This window comes from Lissotriton vulgaris, chromosome 4_1 (genome assembly GCF_964263255.1).
Source record: "Lissotriton vulgaris chromosome 4_1, aLisVul1.2, whole genome shotgun sequence".
NCBI classification, from domain to species: domain Eukaryota; kingdom Metazoa; phylum Chordata; class Amphibia; order Caudata; family Salamandridae; genus Lissotriton; species Lissotriton vulgaris.
In genome coordinates, this window is record NC_141691.1 from 500,852,776 (window position 1) to 500,877,181 (window position 24,406).

Consider the following 24,406-nt stretch of genomic DNA (forward strand, 5'->3'; position numbering starts at 1 on the left):
GCTCTTACCAGCTAAAACACCAACACAACTTAACTGACCCATAATACAGTTTACAGCTTCTCAAACATATCCTCTTTCAAAATACAACTCCACTGATCTAGCAAGCCCTGGTATAGACTAAACCCAATAAACACAAAAAAATCCCCATTCCTCGAAGTCACCCATTGAGTTTGCAGATCAAAGTGTGTCAATGTGTTGCCCTTCGCTTACCATTCTTTCAGGAAATAACTGCAATGAAATGTGCTTGTCAGTCTCAGATATTTATGCTCTCTCTCTCTGTACCAACATGCTGTGTGACCTTTAAATAGAGAACCCACAATGTTATTCCTGTGTGCAGTCAAGACATCTAATATAATTGCAAAGGGCGTGGGTGCCCTGCAAGGCCTTCTTACTTCTATGGCAAAGCATTCACATTAATAAATGAATGAATAAAACAGTAAACAAGCATTGGCAAAATCAACAGACTGGCTTGAATTTTGAGTCCTGACGGAAGGATTTGAAAAGACTGCTACAGTGAAAAGCAAAACAAATGTGGTTTCTGTGTACAGTGCATCTAACAGATCAAGAATTGAACATCTGAGAATTGAAGGTGCTTATATAAATAGTATGAGTGGGTGGAATTTTTTATTCCGCAGGCAGAATTGGAGGAATTTAGTAATTCTGTGTTACTCTTGTAAGCCAGGAATACTGATAAATTCTACTGCTCTGACAGCGAAATTAATCAACACTTTTTGTTTTTTAAACAGGGGTGAAAGAGGGAGCAGTTCCTGTATGTTTAAAAAACACTGCATATTAAACGTTCATCTGCAGTAATGTTTAAACATAGAGGGGCAGCTCCCTCTTGTGGCCCTGTTTAAAACCCACTGACTGCACCGCTGTGCATACCCCTTGGTGCCCTTGCATACACTGAGTATATAAGGCTTATATACTCTGAGTATGTAAGGGTGCCAAGGGGTATGCTCAGCAGTAACAAATCAAATACCAAATCCACCGACAGTGCATACCCCTCGATGTCCTTACATACTCTCCAGTGATTACTGCAAAGTATGTAAAGGTGCCAAAGGGTATGCACAGCAGTGCCAACTACCAAATGCACTCACAGTGCATACCCCTCAGTGTCCTTACATACTTTGTAGTGATTATTGCAGAGTATGTAAGGATGCCAAAGGGTATGCACAGCCGTGCCAAATACCAAATGCACTCACAGTGCATACCCCTCAGTGTCCTTACATACTTTGTAGTGATTATTGCAGAGTATGTAAGGATGCCAAAGGGTATGCACAGCAGTGCCAAATACCAAATACACTCACAGTGCATACCCCTCAGTGCCCTTACATTCTCTGTAGTAATCCCTGCAAAATATGTTTTGGCGCTGAGGGGTATGCACTGTAAGTGCATTTTGTATTTCGCACAGCTATTTCTTAGAGCAAAATGCATAATTGCATCTGTTTTATGGACACACAGGTGCCTTTTGCGTTAAGAAAATCGTGCCAAACTCCGCCCCACCACTCAATTATGCGACATCTTCTGGAATTGTAATGTAATTCCACGAAATTCTGTGGAATCCAATTCTGTCAATTCCGCCCACCTCGAAAAAATGATCTCTCATGCATTACAATGTAAGACTTTTTTGACGGAAGGTTGAATTATACACTAAAAAGCATGTGGTATGAGGTAAAAGAGAAATACTCCTCTGGGTGCAGCCAAAACTCACTCCATGTATATTTTAAATAATTGGTAACAGTACGAATGTAAGGCAGCTGTGCTGTCAAGCCGCATCTCAAAATAAAGAATATTCACTGTTTGATAAATCAATGCTGAGCTTTCATTCTTAAATAGGTTCATAATGACTGCAGAAAAAACATCCAGGATCTCCTCTCTATGTTTATCTTTATTATCTTACAAATTTTACTTGCTTTTGTGAACCAAAACCCATGCAAAATCATGTTCTTCGTGTAGCACTACTCTGTTCTTGTAGCAGCTAATCAGGCAAGCATGGTTTGCTGTTATGACAGGGAAGAGGGATCCTGATGACGAACCTAGAGTGTTAAGGAATAAGCAGCCTGTTCCTCCTCTGACGGAGGTGTCCTAGCCTATGTGTTTTTATGTTTTTTCTATTTGTAAGTGAATGGTTGGGCTAATCCGTCTGAAAACTGTCATGGGTACCCACCTCTCTTGTGGTCAGATCTTGTTGTATAGGATGATCTGGCCTCAGGATAGGGGCTGGTTGCATACCAGATAAATGGATATGCCTCAGGTTTTCTCATCCTTGCTGCTTAAAGGGGGAAGGTACCCTCAAGAGGCACTTAACATGTACAGCCTCAAACGTTCTGTTGATTTGTTGTTGCTATGATCAGACGGAAGTGCCTTAAAGCTGTGTCTGCATTATGTTTTTATATTCCGTACTGATTGGTTATGTTAATCTGTCCGATTGTATGTTTTTATGTTTTTGGTTTTAATTAACTAATAAACTAAATTCTGCACACATACTCTGGCAAGCAGTAGCCAATGATTGTTGAATTATGAAATATTACATATTTCGTGAAATACAGCAAGATGAACCGTGTCACAGAAGAAACGTGTTGGAAATCTTTAATGATAATGTGTGGTATTTTGCTGGGTTTCAGTGAAAAAGGTGGGCCTTTATAGATTTCTGCTGTAATAAATGTTCTGGAATTTATTTGAGATTTATTGGCAATGTATTTTATAAGATGGCTGCGTGTACAGAAAATGTCCTTCCTCCTCCTTGGACTTTACAGAGCTTCGAGGGGATAACTTTTGACAGATTCTGATGTTTGGGTAAACTGAATTATAAGCGAGTCTTCAGGGTCTTTACCATAGCAACACCAAAAGAGAAGGTTTCTATACAGTATACCATCAATATCAAGCCAGGACAGTTCAGCCGTATTTGTCATATGTGGTACCAATGGATAGTTTACAATTTGGAATAGTATGATAGAGGAAGTTAGCATGGTCTGTCCTTCATAAAATCATCACAATCGCATGTTGCATTTTCTGGATCGACCATGAAATAAAATATGAAAATGTCTGGTGAGCCCAAGTCTACAAAACGCTGCTTTCACCACATTTAAAATTTCTGAAGCTAAGTAGAGCCTGTAAGTACTCCATGAATTCTAACCATTGTCATTTCATACAACACCACAGTGCTTTCAGATTAACAGAGAGATCTCTTGCCACCTTGAGACTATGAGATAAGGCATTATCAATTCCCTAATACTTAGCAAACTTATATATTGTAGCTGCCACCTTGTGGGCTAACTGGATACTCCTTTCCTCCACTTAACACAAGTGCTGCATTTTGCAACCAAAACATTATTGTACTTGCCCAATCACCCACACAACCTTTTCGTTGCCAAGTTGGGTGACTGACAGATAAAACCAATGCTCCCCAACACCTTGTTGACCGTATGTTTAAAGCGGTGTGTAACATTTCCCTGCTCTACCTCACTGATATCATGGCCTACTAAATACCCCGCAGGAACATGTGATCTGCAAACCAGAGCTTGCATGTCACGCCAAAACGCAGGTGTGCAGGATGCAGATTCCTATCCTTCCATCTTCAAGGCCCCATTGCTGGAATACACTGCCTCCCACACTACCAAGCTGCCCTACACTTGATGCGTTGAAAACCAGTGTTAAGACACCTCACGTGAAAATGGAGAGAAAAAATGCTTATACAGACATCATATATTAACTGTGAACACAGTCTGTCATCAAACCCTATTTTATAACCTGCCTCTGTAGTATTTGTTTTGCCATACTCGTTTAGATATTTATTTTTTCCAAATCAGCATCTTTTACAATACCTCAGTCATCAACTCTGGTTTGTGTTGCCCATGATAACTGCATTTCATGTAAAGTACTGTTTCTATGTCCTCATGCAGGACATTTGTGTACGAAATTGTGAGACTGCTTATGTCAATTGAAAAAAATAAACAATATAAATAAATAAATAACACTTTCTACCCTGCAAACAATGGTTCACACACATTCATGAACTCCAGCTGAAAGCAGGTCAGGCCTCATTCACTACCTGAGTTCAATTGATAACAATGCATTTAATTTTTAGAATAACCCTATTAAGTGAGATTTTCAGTAACCCTATTTTACAAGTCAGTAACATATTACCTTCATGCAAAATCGGTTTGCAAGTCGGTATTAGGAAGGGCGTGTCAAGTCTATCACTTCCTAATAGGGAGTCGCACGGGGTGTATTAGTCTTATGTAACTGGAATCTGGTCACAAAACATTCGCAGTTTACCTCCTACTTCAAGTAGGTGGCAAGCCAGTCCCAAATGGGAAGGTGTCCCCAGGGGACACGTTCCTCTTTGTGAATAGTTGCAAAAACATTTTTTGAAGGCCAGGGGTCCATGGACCACTGTCTACTCTTAAAAACTGAAAAGTTTAATTTTTCTTTTTTAGTTTAATTTTTCTTTTTTGAACACATCCTGTTTTCTTTTGTGGAAAATGGGCTGCATTAAAAAAACATTGCTTTATTTAAAGCAAACACAGACATGGTGGTATGCTGTCCCCAGCACGCCACCATCCCTGTGTTTTTGTCGATTTCCAAATTGCGACCTACCTCATGAACATTGATGAGGCAGGTCAATTGCGACCCCATTAGGAATCGCTCAATGTGTCTGAGAAACATTAGTACATCGCATTTTGCGACTTCCTAATTGTGAGTCGCAAAAAGGTGCAATTAGAAACTCGTGACATGAATCGGTCGTACATGTGGCCCCTAGTCAGCTCTGTGTAATGACGCATCTCACTAGATATTTTACATGACTCAAGTCTGAGTTCCTTCCCAAAGACGTCTCTGGATCCAGGTCAGGATTACATGCACTATCACTGAAATAGCAATGACTCACCTCAGGAGGTATATCTTAAGAACAAGGGTACCCCATAAAGCGAACCTTGGGTGGTAGTGTATTTTTAGAAAAACAATGGTTCAGGGATGGCCTAATAAGGTCCTTAGAGGAGTGTGGCATATGATTAATTCACGCTGGGGAGCTAAAGATGTAGGTACATATAGAATCTTTTATTTTCTTTTACAACAATTATCATAAAGTTTCAGGTGCTCATATGAGTGACAAGGTGCATAACGTGACATGAGTGAACATAGTGAATAACGGAATGTCACAAAACAACAAGGTAAAAGACCACAGAGATATATACAAAGGGGTAGGGATATTTCCTTGAGTAGGTCGATGATGTTTCGATCTATATGATTTTAGATCATCTTCAGGACTGGAGAGCCTCCTGAAATTTGTAGTTAGTACAGTCCGGCAGGACCGAAAACTCAATTCAGATTAATTGGGACATCAGGTGATTCGACAGAAAAGATTTTGAATTCGAGGGATTGCCCAAAATTGGAGTCTGGGCAGCGTGGCAAAATAATTTAAAAGTGGGTCCTTCTGGCGCTACGTTATTTAGGCTTGTAATCTGTATTAGGGGTCCAATTAGCGGTTTAGGCGCTATAAAAGAAGGTAGAATCACATATTTAGCAACAGCTCGCCAGGAGTGAATTCGAGGGTGTGCCAAAAATCGGAGTCTGGGCTGCTTGGCAAAATAATATAAAGGTGGGTCCTTCGGGCGCTGCGTTATTTATGCTTGTAATCTGTATTAGGGGTCCAATTAGCGGTTAAGTCGCTATAGAAGAAGGTAGCATCACATATTTACCAACTGCTCGCCAGGAGTTAATCACGGCGTGTAGGCAGCTGCAAAGGGGAGTCCGACTGCCTCGCTGCTTGGTTTCTCTCACTTGTGAGGTACTACTGGCGCTGCGTTATTTATGCTTGTAATCTGTATTAGGGGTCCAATTAGCGGTTAAGTCTCTATAGAAGAAGGTAGCATCACATATTTACCAACTGCTCGCCAGGAGTTAATCACGGCGTGTAGGCAGCTGCAAAGGGGAGTCCGACGGCCTCTCTGCTTGCTTTCTCTCACTTGTGAGGTACTACTGGCGCTGCGTTATTTATGCTTGTAATCTGTATTAGGGGTCCAATTAGCGGTTAAGTCGCTATCGAAGAAGGTAGCATCACATATTTACCAACTGCTAGCCAGGAGTTAATCACGGCGTGTAGGCGGCTGCAAAGGGGAGTCCGACTGCCTCGCTGCTTGGTTTCTCTCACTTGGTTTCTCTCACAAGTGAGAGAAACCAAGCAGCGAGGCAGTCGGACTCCCCTTTGCAGCCGCCAACACGCGGTGATTAACTCCTGGCGAGCAGTTGGTAAATAAGTGATGCTACCTTCTTCTATAGCGACTTAACCGCTAATTGGACCCCTAATACAGATTACAAGCATAAATAACGCAGTGCGAGAAGGACCCACCTTTATGTTATTTTGCCGAGCAGCCCAGGTACTACTGGCGCTGCGTCATTTATGCTTGTAATCTGTATTAGGGGTCCAATTAGCGGTTAAGTGGCTATAGAAGAAGGTAGCATCACATATTTACCAACTGCTCGCCAGGAGTTAATCACGGCGTGTAGGCGGCTGCAAAGGGGAGTCCGACTGCCTCGCTGCTTGGTTTCTCTCACTTGGTTTCTCTCACAAGTGAGAGAAGCCAAGCAGCGAGGCAGTCGGACTCCCCTTTGCAGCCGCCTACACGCCGTGATTAACTCCTGGTGAGCAGTTGCTAAATATGTGATGCTACCTTCTTCTATAGCGACTTAACCGCTAATTGGACCCCTAATACAGATTACAAGCATAAATAACGCAGTGCCAGAAGGACCCACCTTTATATTATTTTGCCGAGCAGCCCAGACTCTGATTTTTGTTACACCCTCGAATTCACTCCTGGCGAGCTGTTGCTAAATATGTGATTCTACCTTCTTTTATAGCGCCTAAACCGCTAATTGGACCCCTAATACAGATTACAAGCCTAAATAACGTAGCGCCAGAAGGACCCACTTTTAAATTATTTTGCCACGCTGCCCAGACTCCAATTTTGGGCAATCCCTCGAATTCAAAATCTTTTCTGTCGAATCACCTGATGTCCCAATTAATCTGAATTGAGTTTTCGGTACTGCCGGACTGTACTAACTACAAATTTCAGGAGGCTCTTCAGTCCTGAAGATGATCTAAAATCATATAGATCGAAACGTAATCGACCAACTCAAGGAAATATCCCCACCCCATTGTATATATCTCTGTGGTCTTTTACCTTGTTGTTGTGTGACATTCCGTTTTTCACTATGTTCACTCATGTCACGTTATGCACCTTGTCACTCATATGAGCACCTGAAACTTTATGATAATTGTTGTAAAAGAAAATAAAAGATTCTATATGTACCTACATCTTTAGCTCCCCAGCGTGAATTAATCATACGCCACACTCCTCTAAGGACCTTATTAGGCCATCCCTGAACCATTGTTTTTCTAAAAATATCACCTCAGGAGGTGGCTGCATTCAAAAGACAAAAGTGAATTGGAGGTTCCTATGCACTCGTCATAACAGTGCTGGCACTTCGATCAATTATATAATAAATAGTTTTTTTACAGCTTTCTAGTAATCAAAGTTTTTGTTTGCTTTAGATTATTGCCTCTACTTTTTTTTTACAATATTTGCTACTTTCGATTTTCTTATTTGAAACCGGTTTTGATAATGGCATGATCTCAGAAAAAATAAATTTCAAAAGGTCATCATATGGTTCAAAGAAAAATGCTGTCCATCATTTTCAAACTTAGACCCTGATTTAGTTCTTGGCGGATGGGTTATTCTGTCACAACTGTGACAGATATCCCATTCGCCGAAATATAAATCCCATATGATGAAATGGGATTTATGTTTCGGTGGACGGGATATCAGTCACCGTTGTGTAGGAGTAACTCGTTTGCCAAGATCTAAATCAGGCCCTAAATCTAAAAAGTTAGGTCCAGTGAAGGATAAAATGTGAAATACTTTAAAACTGCCTTCCTGTTCCACCATCTGGCAATTATATTTTGAAAGCAAGGATGGCTGTTTATGAGAGGCCGCGTGTTATGTACTAACAGGTTATAAACTCTACTTGAGAACTTGCTGGCTACCTTGAAGGAAGGCCTTCTGAAAGAAGAGTATAACTGGAATCAAGAACAAAAGGGCAAGCAAACAAATACAATAAAGCAAAATAGCATGAAAGGGGAAGTAGCATGCAGCTACTTTTAAAGATTCATGGCATTAATATACTGTGTAATGAGATATGTTCCATGGCCATAAGTGAGCATGCACGTCGCTATCAACCCGCACTTCTGTGGTGGTTGTAATCAAACATTACAGCACTCAATCAACAAGCAAATATTTACTGTCAATGGGAACACTGCGTACCAGTCTCAGGAGGGTGAAATGTTTTAAAGATAGGATAGCTGATTATTTTCTGAACTGTAGTGAGAGCATTAAAGCCATCGTTACGATTTTCTCTGACTGTATCTGGAGGGGATACCGCTTAGGCAACTTCAAATTGTCAGCAGTTTCCGGTATCAAAATCTGGATGTAAAAACCCCAGACCCGGTTTTACCAGGTGGGGATCAGCACTCATAACAACTATGGCTGTGGACAAGCAGGGGCTGTGGGAAAAGGCAGAGTCGAGCTCCACCCGTCTACTTCAACACAACAGGGAGAGCAGACAGTGATCACCCAAGTGGCTTCAGAGCAGTGGTCTTCAATCTTTGGTATACTGAGACTTCCTGAGCATTGCGATTTGGAGTCCGGCTCCCCTCAAACTTTTGATTGGAGCAGATGGAACTGGTGGTAAGGAATGCTAAATCATAAAGACACTGGGAATTCTACTGGGCCAAAAGTCACATTCAGGTCCTGATCAAGCCAAATGTAGACCTCCTTTGAATAACGTCTTCCTAGCCTTTCTCTATGGGGTTGTGTCCTGAACACTCTGCAAATTCACCTCCAAAGCAAATCTACAAAACTCTCATTTAGACAAAGCCCTGCATCGACTTCCTCTACAAAGCACCACCCCGACTCTATGTGCAAAGGTCTACCCTGGCCACATTCAAAAAAGCACCATTCAGATGCAACTCTTCAACACACAGTTTGGGGCCCAGCTTCAAAAGTCAGATCCATATCTCCCATGAAAATGTCCAACTAAAATTCCCCATGTAAGTGACTACTTTGGAGCCACAACCATATTCTACTTTCAAATGATCAGGTAGGTTCTAGCTGGACTTCTTTAATTTGAATGAAAGAATACAGCACTTCCCAGCTGTGAACTTCTCAGTAGGGAACAGGCTTACTCTAGAGTCGTGCATACCTGCATTTTTATATTTCCGTTTTATTCACTGTCAGCACCGAAATCCCATTCTTGAAATTCAGGACCAGCAGCAGTAGCGGTCTGTGGTGGGAGTAGCTGCCGGGCGGTGATGTGGGGAGGGGGAGGGGCAGGGTTGGGGGTAGTAATCTATGGATTACGGAGGATTACAGGTAAGTAAACATATAAATAAATAAAACTAATTTTGTTGCGTACACTGCATCGCATTTGGGGATGCAGTGCGCGCAGCAAAATTTGTTTTATTTATTGTTTACTTACCTGTATTCCTCCGTAATCCATAGTTAATACCCCCCAACCTGCCCCGCCCCACGTCACCGCCCGGCAGCTACTCCCACCACCGACTGCTACTGCCCAGCAGCCTTCCCCTCTAAATCCTATTCAGTCCCTTGCCTAAAAGTCACAGCTAATGATTCTCTTCAAGGCTACCCAGAAACCCAGGTAAAACACTTGTCATCTAGGGTTGTCACCTGGATGGTTTTTTACCCGGTCAGACCAGTATTTTAATGTTCCGTGGTACAAACAATTCACAACATTGAAAAAAACCAGTATTTCCCCCCTTATTAGTACATACTTTAATTAGTACATAAAAGAAGAGAGCGAAATGTATTCTAGAGTTACCTTAATGATGCATGACTGATGATTAAAGTAAATAAAGACAGAAAAGTCATGCTGAAAATGAATACAGGTGATTTTATGTAATATTCTTTTGAAGTATAATGTCCAGACTCTTGCTGAATCTTAAAATGTGATCGTATGAACTGAATTTTACCTTGGGACAGGTGGCCACTCTACCCACATCAAAGTCTTTCCTCCCTTCAAGCCCCATCTGTAGTTCAGATCTCTGCACACTCATTGGCATGATCTCACTAATGTCAACCTGTTTTATATTTTTACAGTAATTCAGATATTAAAAAAAGTCTGCAGGCACCTATAAAAAGAATTGCAAAGTGTTTTCTCAGCATAATGCCCCTACCCACCTCACTTTTTTTCCAGTGGGCACTGTGCACATTGAGAACATCAGAACCACAATACAAGCCCAACTGCCTTAAAAAAAGAAGCCAAAAATACACAACAGCAATAATGTAGTGCACAAAATCCACAATAGAAAACCGTTGCAGAGTTTCATTGTTGTGGGACAAGCACAATCATGGGGGGAGGGAGTTGACTTGTACCCATCTTCAGCAGGCAGGCCTGCCCTCCAGTTTGAACACTACTGCCCTAGAGCCTTCCCACCACCAAGACACACTTCTTGACCACTGTCCAATGCCCTGCCCTTTCCACAGATATCTACCATCCGCTCAGAGCAAGAGATAAATATCTGCATTAAATTCCTTGAGAAAAACTTATAAAAGACCCAATAATTTCAGGTGCAACAAATTAATATCTGTTTCGGGATTTTACCTATTTATCACTGTTAGGGTCTGGTAATATTCGATAATAGTATTTCTGGCATCTGTATTTTCCAATGGCGTTACCTCAGAGGCGGCTCCTTTGCTAAGGCCTTTGCAACAGTGAAATAAAGAAAACATTAAATGAAAATAACTTGATGTTATTATCATTTTATTTTGTCCTGCTGCTGCAGCTTTGCGGGGCAGGGTGGGGCTGTTCTGCTCTCAGAGCAGGGGGAAGTGTGGTGGGCACACTCTGTAAGTGCGCATGAATGTTTAGCCGGCAGTCTCGGGCTGGTCCAACATTCATGTACACTTTGCATGTTCTCCACCTAGGCTGGATTGCAGCCTGGGTGGAGAACATGCAAAGGCTCCCACTGCCTGTCTGAGCACTGAACCACGGTTCTCAGGCCAATCACAACGGTGCATTGCAGCGTTGTGATCGGTTTTGGGGAGCCTGGGTGTGCTTCCTGTTCCAGCTGGAGTGAAGGTCTACAGACGAGAGATGCGGTGAGCAAGCAGCGAGAAGGTACGTTTTTCTTTCTTTTTATTTTTTTACCACCCCCGTTCACCCCCCACTCCTGATCCATTCCCGCGCCACTAAGTTAACTGAGAACTTCCAATGAGAGCCAAAATGTTCATTTATATCCATCCAGGGTCAGGTGAGACATATTCTTGTGCATATATGAATACTTATTTATTTGTGCTAGAAGATGAGGCCAAAAAGTAATTCAGCACAATTCTGCTCAAGAATGTCATTCTTGCTGTACTCAAGAGTTTCTGACATACGTATCAGGCCCTGGTTTTCAACAACTAGACCAGAAAATATGCTATAGTGATCCAGTCTTACACCCATCAACATATTTAGCCCCCGTACTCATACACCATACAACTAATACAACAATACACGTACCTCCACTAATATTAAAATTACAGAACTGTATAAAGGATTAAAGGGTCTATAGCTAACATCTTTTTCTTCAGTTCATTCCTTGACATCATCCAAAGTGGTGAACACCCATCATACACTCAATGGTGCTTGATTTTCTAGTTTTTGTCACGCTGCACTTTGTTGCTTTGAGGCATGGTGCACTATCATATTTAGAGTGACCACCTCCATGCATCTGATTTCATGCTTCACTTGTTCCTCTATCCCTCTTTTGAGCACAAGCCAAAAGCTCACTATGTTAGGGGAATTTCCTCCACCACATGACACCTGCACATTTACATAGCTCACATGTGTACTCCACCACACATGCACAACCAATGATTTACACTGCTTCCGCAGCATCAGCCCTAAGACCTTTTCTTGGCATCACTAGTTCATTTTAATACAGCATCTGCAAAGCACTGCACTAAGCCCACTGTAATATGGATAAAGTCACGACCGGATCAACAAAAATTCAAAATAACTCTGGTAATTAATGTTCCTGCTGGAGAGAGATTCAGAGTTTTGTCTAGTTCAGTTATGACGCCTGAGAAAGCAGCGCAAAGGGTTAATACGCCTGCTGCAAAGGATGTGTCTCATGCAGATCACAGAACTGTATGTTATGTGGGAAGGTCAGTGGGTTACTTCTTTTGTAACATACATCCTTCTGTTACCTGCAGTTGACGAGTTACAATCCTAATATACAGTGAATTATGAAGGGTCCTTAAAACCTGCATGCATATAGCACGGCATCTTGTTAGTAAAGTTAACCACTGTTGTACATTTGAAATCCTGAATTTGTGCTTCTCCAGACCAAAGATACTGCTACTAGTATTATTGTCATGTGATTCCTATACCTTGTTATCATCATTGCTCTATGCAGAGTTTTATATAGCGCGAACTTGACCCAAATCGAGTATCAGAGCGCTTTACATAGCATAAGTTACGTTACAGGAGGACACATTCATTTTTGTTAGGCATGGGGAGATTAAGTGATTTGCCCAGAATCACAGGATGTTCAGCGTCATTGCGGAGACTCGAACCCGGTTCCCCAGATTCAAGGTCGAGTGCCCTAGCCGTTAGGCCAACTCCTCTCCCTTATGTAATATTTTCTATAGACTGATTTACACATGTATGATTCATTTACTCTGTATAATGTGTGTGTGATGTAAAGTACTTTGATCCCCTAAACTGTTATGAGTAGCATTATAAAAACAAATGGAATGCATGTGAGAGAGCGGCTATGGAAAGATGAAGAGCACTGCTGGTGCAAGTTAATGAGGGAATTTGTGGAGAAGGAGGTTTTGGGGGAGGTTGTCAACATAGATTGTTGCACTGGGCGCCATCAGCTTTAAAGCCAGTGTTTCTGGGGCACCTTTTCACATCTCAATATTATGCCATATTATGTGCACGGTTTTGTGTTGCTGAGCTTTCAGGCTCTGAAGCTAAACATCCAACAAAAAATATATTATCAAAGCAGTCCTATGTGCAAAGCTCTGATGCCACTTTCATTCTTTTATCTTTAAACTTAAAATTGTTTTGATCCTGCAACAATCTCCTTCAAAACAAGAACAAAAGAACAGCAGGGTTTTCATAAAATAATATTCTCCAGTACTGGACCTGGCCCTCTCTGCAGGGTCACCCCCAAACATTTTGCATTGACCATTCACTTTTTGCTGAATTAGTTTTTGCTGGACTTAGGATTCTGTGCACTTTACCACTGATAAACAGTGTTAAAGTGCTTGTGCTTTCTCCTTAAAACATGGTAAACTTGGCTTATAATCCATTGGCATATTTACTTTACTTGTAACCCCTTTGAAAAGTGGCACTACATGTGTCCAAGGTCTGTAAATGAAATGCTACTAGTGGACCTGCTGTACTGATTGTGCCATCCACTTAAGTAGCACTTTTAAACATGTCTCAGGTCTGCAATTGCAGGTGGTGTGGGCAGTTTTTAGCTGCTGTTTCGACCTGGTACAATTAACCTTTTTTCTTTATACATACAGGTCACCCCAAGGGTAAGCCCTAAAGAGCCTGGGGTTTGCTTGTGACTAACCCTGACAAGGATAGTGGTTGTTGCTTAATCAGGGCGCACACCCCAGTCAACCAGCAACCCAATGTCTTGGCTCTCAGCATTTTGATTAATTGCCACACAGACTGGGGTACAGTATTGTGGAAGAATATGTGTGATGTGCCCAAAGATAAAGCTCCACACCAAGTGCCATTGCCACACCCAGTGAGTGTCCAAATTGAGCTTCATCCTCTACTTCAAATTGAATCTAATTGAAGATCACTTATTTATGGGATGGTCACATTTTGTATATTTGAGTTGCTGTGTTTAGCTCATTCCATGTTCCAAATGGCTTTCGAACTGCAGTGCATCACAAACTCTCATCTGATACTTACACACTTTATTTACTAAAAAATGTGCTCTTTCTGGAACTCCATCTCGTGCAGAAAGAATGGAAATTATTTGGTATTTTGTTGCTGGAATATACATGCAATTTTGCAATTATCAGAGATAGAACTTTGGGGGAAGTGCAAGTCTAAAGTTCTACCTATACTAGAGTTAAGAATGCTCTAATTCATATATTCTATCATGAGTGCAAAGCCCAATCACTGAGCCCATTGATGATTTTTATTTTTACCAGACATTGGTCTGAGCCTGGGGTCTCCAACCTTTTCTGTACTGAGAGCTATTTATGTTCAATGAAACGCATTGGGAGCTTCTAATATGATTAGTGTTGTATAGTTGTGATTTTATTATATATATTTAATTCAACCAAGCAAAAGCTTTCTAATTTAATAAGCTGAGCTACACACAGGTGAGTTACTCAGAGGTAGATGGAGAGGTACAGCAGCTCACGAGCTACTGGTAGCAGACCCCAGAATTGCTCTCAAAGCTCTATATTATCACTTAACCCATTCATTAACATACCATTGGATATAGAATAATTTCTCTAACCCTACTTCTGTGGTTGCATCTAAAGAAAAATTAGCTCACAAGATGACCCTTAAATGGTTTGGATAAGGTAGAATGAGAAGGGGCTCTAATTCCAGTGTTAAGTGGAGAAAAAGAAAATAGGGGCTCAGAGACTGAAATTGTGTAAAATGAGTCTAGGTAACAGAATCAGTTCTTTCAAGTGAGACGGATCTTAAAGGGTGTAGTGTACAAACACAAATTGTAGAATGCTGCTTTATCTATGCATCAATTAAATTGGCTCCTGACCATCTGAGTGTCCCTTGCCAAACCTGCAGCCATTAAAAATGATAAACAGACACTATGAAGCTACGTCATGGACACCCACGCCCTCTACTGTAACTAAGGCCAGATATAGGACCCTCTGTTTCTAAGTCAACTCCTTCAAGGTGCCGTACTTGCAATTACCCAAGCCATGTTTCAGCCAACCCAAGGCTTTTTAATACCTTGTCAAAAGAGTAGTTGCAGCAGTGGATAGTCTTCAAGATTACACAGAGCTTATGCAAGGAACACTTGCTGTCCTAGAATGCATTACTATGTTCATGGACAGTTATGAAAAGAAAACTCACAGAACACATCAAGGTACCTGCTACAGAAAAATAGGAACATCCTCCCCTTCCTAACATCCTTGGTAAAATCAGATGACCAGCTGCAGAGATGACTTCACAACCCTGTGTCTAATGGAAAGTGGCATTGTGAATATAATGAATGTGGGGAGGACCATTTATCAAACAACTTCATGGACAGTGTTATGGATACCTAAGGTTGAAGAACTCAAAGGGATCTACTTGAAAGTCAGGTAATCTCATTCCCATTTTTATCAACAACATAATAATTGGACAACAAAAACTGCAGATGGGTAAAATGTGAATTATGTGACCTCGGTCAGAGATCAGCTCTTCCCCCGCAGCTCCGCCTGACTGCGCTCAGCTTCAGCCCCACACAAACAGGGTTCGAGACCCCTACCTGCTGGGTCTCGTGCTCTCATTTTCCTTTTCATAGGATTTTGTTATTCTTGGCCTCTTTATCTTGTATTGCTTCTTCTGCTCTTTGTATTAGTGGCTTGTTCCACTGCTTTCCACATAGCCCATAACGCTGCCTCAGGGTTAGTCTTTCCCGCCACAACCCGCCCCATTCCACCTCCCAGCCGCTTGCCTCTCCCCTACTTAAATGACGACGATGGCGTGCTGACGGCGCGCCAAAGGCAAGCCCGTCTGCGCCCTTCCGCGCCTGGACCACGCCCAGCGCCAGGCCCCCGCAAGGGCCAGGACACCCAACAACGCTACGACGCCAGCTTCCTCCACGGATTCAACACTGGTCAACCATCAAACTGCTTCCAGGTCAGCCGGATACTCACCCACGAACCCTTCACCTGCTGTAGCTGCAGCTTCACCAGTCGCCGATCACCCGCACACAAACCCCAGCCGTCAGAGCAGAACGAAACCGCCTCAGATGCATATTACTCAACACCCGCTCCATCCACAAACCCGCTTACGAACTCTGGGACCTATTCGACTCAGCCTCCCCGGATGTCGCCTTCCTAACAGAGACCTGTATGAACCCCTCCTTAGCACCAGACATTGCCATAGCCATCCCAGCCAGATACAAGATCACCAGAAGGGATCGCACCAACAGACCAGGATGTGGAATCGCCATCGTCTACAGGAGTACCCTCAGAGTCTCAACCAGCAAGACTGATACCTCCAGCACCACCAAACACCTGCACTTCCAGATCCACAGCGACCCCAACACCTCGTTTACAGACCCCCCCGGACCCCTGCCACAGTCCATCGATGACATCTCTGACATCGTCAGCGCGCAACGCTCTTGCGTCCACAAACTACATCCTCCTCGGAGACCTGAATTTCCACCTCGAAAACCCCGACGACAGCAACTCCATTGCCCTGCTCGATAACCTTGCCAACCTCGGACTCAAACAGCACTTCACGACCCCCACCCACACTGCCAGACACACACTTGACCCCATCTTCTCAGTCAGCAACCATGTCACCTTCAGCCACACCACCAAACTACACTTGACCGACCACCGCTGCGTCCACTTCACCTTCAAGGAACCCACCATGCACTACCACCCGCAACGGATGCCCTACCGCAGCTGAACCAAGGTGACCAAAGACCAGCTTATCACCACCCTCACTTGTGACCGACCGACAGACTCCACCAATACCGACACCGCAACCAGCAACCTCAGGCAATGGATCAACGACTGCGCCAACACTCTCGGCCTAAACAAAAAACCCTCAAACAGATGCACTGACAGAAAGGCCAACTGGTTCACTGCCGACCTCCAGGAATTCAAACGGGTTTGCTAAAAACTCGAGAAAAAGTGGCGCCACGAAAAGACACTGGACAACCACACAGCCCTAAAGAACGCCAGCCGCAAGCACCACCAACTCATCTGAGCCACCAAAAGGACCACCTTCAAGGAACGCATCGACACCAACACACACAACAGCAAAGAGCTTTTCAACATCGTGAAGGAGCTCTCCAACCCCAGCTCCTATTCCAACGACATTCCGCTGTCACAAGACCTATGCGACTCTCTAGCCACCTTCTTTCACCGCAAGATTGCAGACATACACGGCAGCTTCAACACCCAGACCCTCTTAAAGCCACCGACGCTGCAAACTCACCCTCCCGGATCCCCAGCAACGACCTGCTCTCCTGGGCTCACTTCAGTGACAACACTATCAAGACCATGAACAGCATCCACTCCGGCTAACCATCTGACCCTTGCCCTCACCACGTCTTCAACAAAACAAATTGCATCATCGCACCCCAACTCCGGAAGATCATCAACAGCTCCTTTGAGACCACCACCTTCCCGGAAAGCTGGAAGCACGCTGAGATCAACGCCCTACTCAAGAAACCCACAGCGGACCCAAAAGACCTCAAGAATTTCCGACCCATCTCACTTCTTCCCTTCCCGGCAAAAGTAATCGAAAAAATCATCAACAAGCAACTGTCCTACTTCCTTGAGGAGAACAACATCCTGGACCCATCCCAATCAGGATTTGGCAGCAAGCATAGCACCAAAACTGCCCTCATCGCTGTCACTGATGACATCAGGACCATGCTGGACAAAGGTGAAACTGCGGCCCTCATCCTCTTGGAACTCTCAGCCGACTTCGACACCCTCCGAACATGCCTCCCTGACGCAGGAATCCGTGACAAGGCCCTGGACTGGATCACCTCCTTTCTCATTGACAGGACCAAGAGGATCCGCCTCCCCCTTTCCAATCTGAAGCCACCAAGATCATCTGCAGCGTGCCACAAGGATAATCCCTCAGCCCTACCTTTTTAAACGTCTACATGGCCCCAATTGTCAGCATCGTCCGCTCACACAACCTCAACAATGTCTCATACGCTGACAACACCCAGCTGATCCTTTCACTCACCAAGGACCCCGCCACCGCCAAAAAGAACCTCCATGAAGGACTAAAGGCCGTCGCCGACTGGATGGGGAACAGTCGAATGAAACTGAACTCAGACAAGACAGAGGTCCTCATCCTTGACTCCTCACCCTCCGCCTGGGACGACTCCTAGTGGCCGGCTGCGCTGGGAGCAGCACCGACGCCCACCGACCAGGCACGAAACCTGGGGTTCATCCTGGACTCTTCACTCTCAATGACCCAACAAGTCAACGCCGTCTCCTCCTTCTGCTTCAACACCCTCTGCATGCTTCGCAAGATCCCCACCGGAACCAGAAAGACGGTCACCCATGCCCTCGTCAGCAGCAGACTGGACTACGGCAACGCCCTCTACGCTGGAACCACGGCCAAACTTCAGGAAAAACTTCAACGTATACAGAACGCCTCTGCACGCCTTGTCCTTGGCATCCCCCGCCACTCCCACATCACTGCCCACCTGAAGGACCTGCACTGGCTCCCCGTCAACAAGAGGATCACCTTCAAGCTCCTCACCCATGTTCACAAAGCACTCCACAGCGCCGGACCAGCATATCTCAACAAGCATCTCACTTTCTACACTCCGAATCGCCAGATTTGCTCCGCCAACCTCGCCACCGTCCCACGCATACACAGAACCATCACCGGTGGCAAATCCTTCTCCAACCTCACCACCAAGACGTGGAATACTCTCCCCACCCATCTGCGTCTGACCCAGGACCTGCTGACCTTCAGGAGAATTCTCAAGACCTGGCTGTCCGAGCAGTAGCTATTGCCCCCTCCCCCCCTCAGCACCTTGAGACCCTCATGGGTGAGTAGTGTGCTATACAAATGGATTGATTGATTGATTGGTCATTCGCCTCAGGGTTCTGATTGTCATCAGGTACATTTCGAAGTTCACTCTCAATGTCTATTCAATGTGACTCAGAACTCTTCAGAGAATAACATCCCCATTTACTCACTAAATGCAATAGAGTTGAGTTTTAAATCCATATTTTGTATGATGTTCTTCTCCTGTGAGTCTTCATGGCCTGCTGGCCTCAGTCTCTTCTGTTAAACCATAGTGCGTTTACATAAACCCCTGGAAGTTTACTACTCTCATTCCCGTACATATTTGTCTTACAATTCCTTTTTTAATTTTACACACACCCTACACGAAGACATGTATGTTTTACTGGGGGTCTCCCAATCCTGAAAGATGGGTCACAAGAGATTAGTTTGAAGAATCTAGTGGAGACCTCGAAGGTCTGCCTAAGTATGATAACGGTCACATTAGCCTTTCCTGTTGAACTCTTAGGGCCAGATTTACTAACATTTTGTTTCATGTTTGCATTACTTTTGTGCTGCATGCATAACGCAAAATGCTCGTTGATATTTACAAAGACATGCAAGATTTGAGCCCCTTTGCGTGGCTTTATAAAACAAGCATTTGCAATGCAATAGGTCTCGCATTAGGAAAGTTTGAGCTATCGGTATTGTAAATGGCAAAGTTTTTATTTATGTTTCTTTTTTTTTAAATAGCTAAATTAATAGCTTCGTCATTTACAATGCCAATAGTTATAACTTTCGCAAATGTGATACCTATAGCATTTGTAATGCAATATGTTTTGTATTTACAAACCGCGAGAGGACAAAAAAAAGCTCCGGACCACTGCCTCCTCCTAGGCCTTCAAAAGGGACCTCAAAGTTCTCCTCCTCCAGAGACACCTCCAAAAGTAATTCACGTCCTCGCGCTATTTGTGAGTAAGACTTCCTTTACTACCTCATGTATTGTGGTTGCTCACAATTTTTCCTCTTGTGCACTTTTGACTACCTCATGTATTTTGGTTGCTCACAATTTTTACTCAAGTATTTTGTTTGCTCACGATTGTCACTATTACCTTTACTACCTCATGTATTGTGGTTGCTCACAATTTTTACTACCTCATGTATTTTGTTTGCTCACAATTGTCACTATTACCTTATGTAAGTAACGTATGTTTTTGCAACCTGTTCTTTTGTAATATTTCTCATTATGTTTCATTTCTGTTCCTAATGTGAGGCACTCTGACTCCTTTGGGTAAAGTCCGCGCTATATAAAAATGCATAAATACATGAATAAATAAATACCGCCTTCGGGTAAAGTCCGCGCTATATAAAAATGCATAAATACATAAATAAATAAATACCGCCTTCGGGTAAAGTCAGCGCTATATAAAAATGCATAAATAACTAAACAAATAAATACCGCAAATCACCGCCGTCACTCTGCCGGCCTGCGACCAGGAAGTCAGGCAGGCCGGCGCGACAACAGGAAACAGGAAGTAGGAGGGCAGGAGCCTACCCCGCCTCCCACGGAAGAGCCGCGATTGGACGGGGCCGTATCAGGAGCCTACCCTGCGCCCCAGAGCCTAAGGAGGGAAGAAGAGTCCTGCTGCCGGGCCCTGCAGCTGAGAAGAGCTGCCGCACGAAGGAAGCCGGTGAGTGGGTTGCTGACCGGGGGGGCAGGGGGGGGGGAGCATGTGCGCGCGCGAGTGCGGGCGGGGGCGGGCGGGCTTTGTATGTATGTGTGCGTGCGTGTGACTGTGGGGGAGGTGTGTGTGTGTGAGCGAGTGTCTGTGTGCCTGTATGTGTGTGCCTGCGTGTGCATGCGCTCGCCTGTGTGTGCGTGCGTGCATGCAGAGGGGTGGGGGCTGCCTGCCTGCGTCTGTGTGAGCAAGGGCTGTGAGTTACTCTGCGCATGCGCGGGAACTCTGCGCATGCGTGGGTCAGACGCGCGCTCCCGCGGTGAAAACTGCGAAGGAAGACGCTTGTGTCAGATTGGTGTCCACATTCCCAATAACGGGCCTAACGGGCCACAATAGGTCTGAAGCAGACACCTTCAATGCTCACGCATTTAGGGTAGGTCTGCTCGACCTAAAAAGTAACGCAATGCAGAGGCTCTTGCTGCATTGCATTACATTTCAATCTGGGAGGTGGAACATGGATGTTTCCATGCATCTACGCATGGATTTCAAACAAACCCTGATTTACAAAGGTTTGCAACCTTGGGATTGCGTAAAAATAGCTACGCCTACCAGAGGATGAGGTAAAGAGGAGAATAATATTTTTTTCTCCTCGTTATTTCGTCTTTCTATGTGTGCTGCAATCTGCAGCACAAATAGAAAGAGGAAAATGCCTCGTGAGATTGTTTTCATGCAGAAAGGTATCCAGTCCTGTGCAAAAAGAATTCTCTTTGTAAAGCAGGCACCCTTGCACCCTGGTACAAGGGTGCCTGCGTTGGTGCTAGGCTGGCTGAAGTGCACCAGCACAAGGAGAGAGCAGAAATGCTCCATATCTTTGTAAATATGGAGCATTTCTGCCCTCCACCTTTCACGCAACGCTGCTCAGCAACTTTGCTTGCTGCCCTCCGTTGCTTGAAATTTTAGTAAATGTGCCCCCAAACTTCTAGGTGCAGTGCAGGAAAGTTTAAGATCACAAATCATGCTACAATACTGTGAATACCCTATCTTATTCTGTCTCTTAACAACAGATCGTTAAGCATCATTCACCAATAGATTAAAAACTGTTCAAGTTATCAACAAGCCTTTCAGCACATGTGTTGTTCTAATACAAGTGAGGTGCCTACACACTTACAAACGGTTTGTCGTGGTAAGCTGCCTTTTTTTGAATACTGAGATTTACCCACCTGAGTCCATACAGCACAGTTCCATCAGGATGTAATCGTATCATCCGATTCTTCACAGTAACCCCGTGCAGGAAGGACTTCTTGTCATTCAGGAAGTAGGTGTCAGGAAGCCAAAGCTGGTCAGCCACTCGGTTGTCCAGGGTAAGGTTCAGGGGAATAGCTGTGTAGGCAAGTCGCTTGTCACGCCAGCTCTGTTGAAAGTACATGGTGATTGTATAATCCTGAAAAATGGAAAATATATATTCCTGTTAGATTTACAGGAAATAATGAAACAAAATATTTGCCCATTCAAAGCACCCGAGAATCGAGAATCTAGAAAAGACTCCTGAGAAGTATCTTATGGAGTGCGTGTGAGTCAATATTGGAAGTCTACAAACAGTAATAAGAAAGACTCGAATGTACTTGAATAAAGAACATTTATGAGATCTAGAGAAAAGGCAGGATTTAGATCAGAGCAAAATTCCAGTTTGTAAAATACAGGCCAGGGGTATTTGGTTTTCATCTGTTGTGAATAACGTTAGAAACCCGAATACAATTATAACAGTAAGAAAATGTAAAGCAGTTAAGGAGACTTGTACCAGATCATTTTACAATGCACACATAAAAACACATTTACATAGAACTAAAATCTTCGTATTCAACAAACTTCGAATTCTTTCGAAGTTGGATGTAGAATTGCGAAACGCTTATTTTTCTCTAAATTAATTAATGTGTTCTTTCAACAGATAGATTTGCTGTTTTATAGTTTTATTGACTAATGACGACACTTTTGAAAAAGACAATCAGCAATTAAAATATATCAGGGCACACGCACAGATAGTTGGTGCATTTAAGTACTTGTGGACAAAAGGATATCACTTTGTTACAAATCCACAATGAGCTGTTCAGAAGATTTTTTTCCATGCACACTTTGTGGAATAGGCTAAAATACAGTACTCCTTCATTTTTATATTAAGAATCGTTCAGTGAGGTCAGGTTACTTTTCATTGAGGTACTTTACATAATAGCAACATTCTGCTTACGACATGCATGGCTTTAAAAGTATCATATTACGTGTGCTCAATGCAATCACATTGCAATAGAAGGAATGGACAAATTGTCTAAATCAATTTCTATATCACCAAGTTACAGGCCAGTTGACTACAATACAACAGAGTGTGTGGGTTTAGTTCACATAATTTGGCAGACAATCGCCTTGTGCTTAAGGTTCATCCCTGTGTAATACTCTACCGCCACATCAGAAACTTGAAAATTATTACCTAAAATTGAAGAAGACCCTAGAAAACTCACCTCTTCACCCAGGCTTAAAGTTAAACTCCTTATTAATTCACTTTGAGTAGATATGTTGTACTTTATGAATTATCTGCACAATTGAGGGTCAAAGGGGGGTGTTTAAAGACTTAATTTACATTTCCACCTAAAATACTTAGTCCTAACACAATGATGCTCACAGTCTGTTAACCAATCACAGTGGGAGGTTACTGATCAACTTGCCTCTCTAATTGAAAAAAATCCCATAAATAGGTCAGAACCCCTCACCCATACTTAGATGGCATGCTTCGTCATAGGTATCCTCCTCACATTTGTCAGCAAAGGTAAACGGTGTGGGCTACAACTCTCTGAACAGGGGAGGAGCACTTGATGTTTCACCTTGGAGTGTGTAAACCTATGCGAGCAATCGGTGTGAGTGGGAGCCACAGAGTGCTATGTAGACACTGCAGGGATTACAACTACCTCTTGGGGGATACATTTTCAAATTTTATTGAGTGCACCCAGAGAATAGGCATAAAACTAAGAGGGAAATTAACTTCTATCTAATAATGCTACAGAGATCAACATGTGTCAGAAAATCAAAGGTACCCTATCATGATATATAGTGGTGTTCATCAGGAACAAATGTGTAGAGTCACTCTGTTATTAAAAAGTGAAATAGTGCATCTATAGTAAATATTTAGAAACACAATCTTTATAACCAGTAGTACTCCACCATCAGTTTGGCTGTGAGTACTATAGAGGGCACCCACAAGTATTGGGTGTTAAGCCTCAACTCATGATCCCTTAAGGCACTTAAAATATAGGTCTGTAGAAGTCCAATGTGCCCTTAAGAGGTACTTCTTGGGTGAGAAGACAAAGTGATTGGTTATGAGACAATGTGAATCGTTGTGTATCAGGAATAGCTATATGAGCTATTCCTGATACAGTGTTATTCCCCAGCTAGTATGAAACCTAAGACTGGACAAAGCCACTTACACATGAACATTTATATTTTTTGCAGTTCACAAATCCAAAGCTTTCACAATAATACACATAAAAGAAGGGGTCTCCAACAAACAGGAAATGGTTCAATTGACGGACTAGATTTCCTGAACTGTAATTATTTCCTTCTTGTTTGTCCCCTTCATGAGTGCACTGAATCTACGCTAAGCAGCATGCCACACTTTGCACAAACTATACAATAAATGCATAAACAAGAAAATCAGGACAAGGGCAATTCCATATTATAGAAAGATGTGCTCAGATAACTATAAGGGGAGATGAGAGGTCTGACTTTCGGATTATAAGGCCCACCCAGAAAGGTATGGTTAAAAAAAATGTGAAAGGAGCTCAAGGTCTCCCTTGTACTACGTATTTGTTATTTGGTGCATTATGTAGAATCTGGCAACAGCATAACTCTTGCCTGCTGGCCAAACTCAGTAACCTCTTCATGTTGTATTTTTCATGCTTTATAATTCAGCA

General features: G+C 43.3%; 1 protein-coding gene across 1 annotated transcript in view; it reads right to left on the minus strand.

The window, feature by feature from the left end:
* LOC147718900 (gamma-aminobutyric acid receptor subunit beta-4-like) overlaps positions 1 to 24,406 on the minus strand; it is a 790,247-nt gene that overhangs the window by 332,990 nt on the left and 432,851 nt on the right. The window contains exon 4 of the mRNA XM_086967262.1: positions 21,671 to 21,891. Coding sequence (XP_086823388.1) covers positions 21,671 to 21,891 — 221 coding nt within the window. The remainder of the gene's footprint in view (positions 1 to 21,670; positions 21,892 to 24,406) is intronic.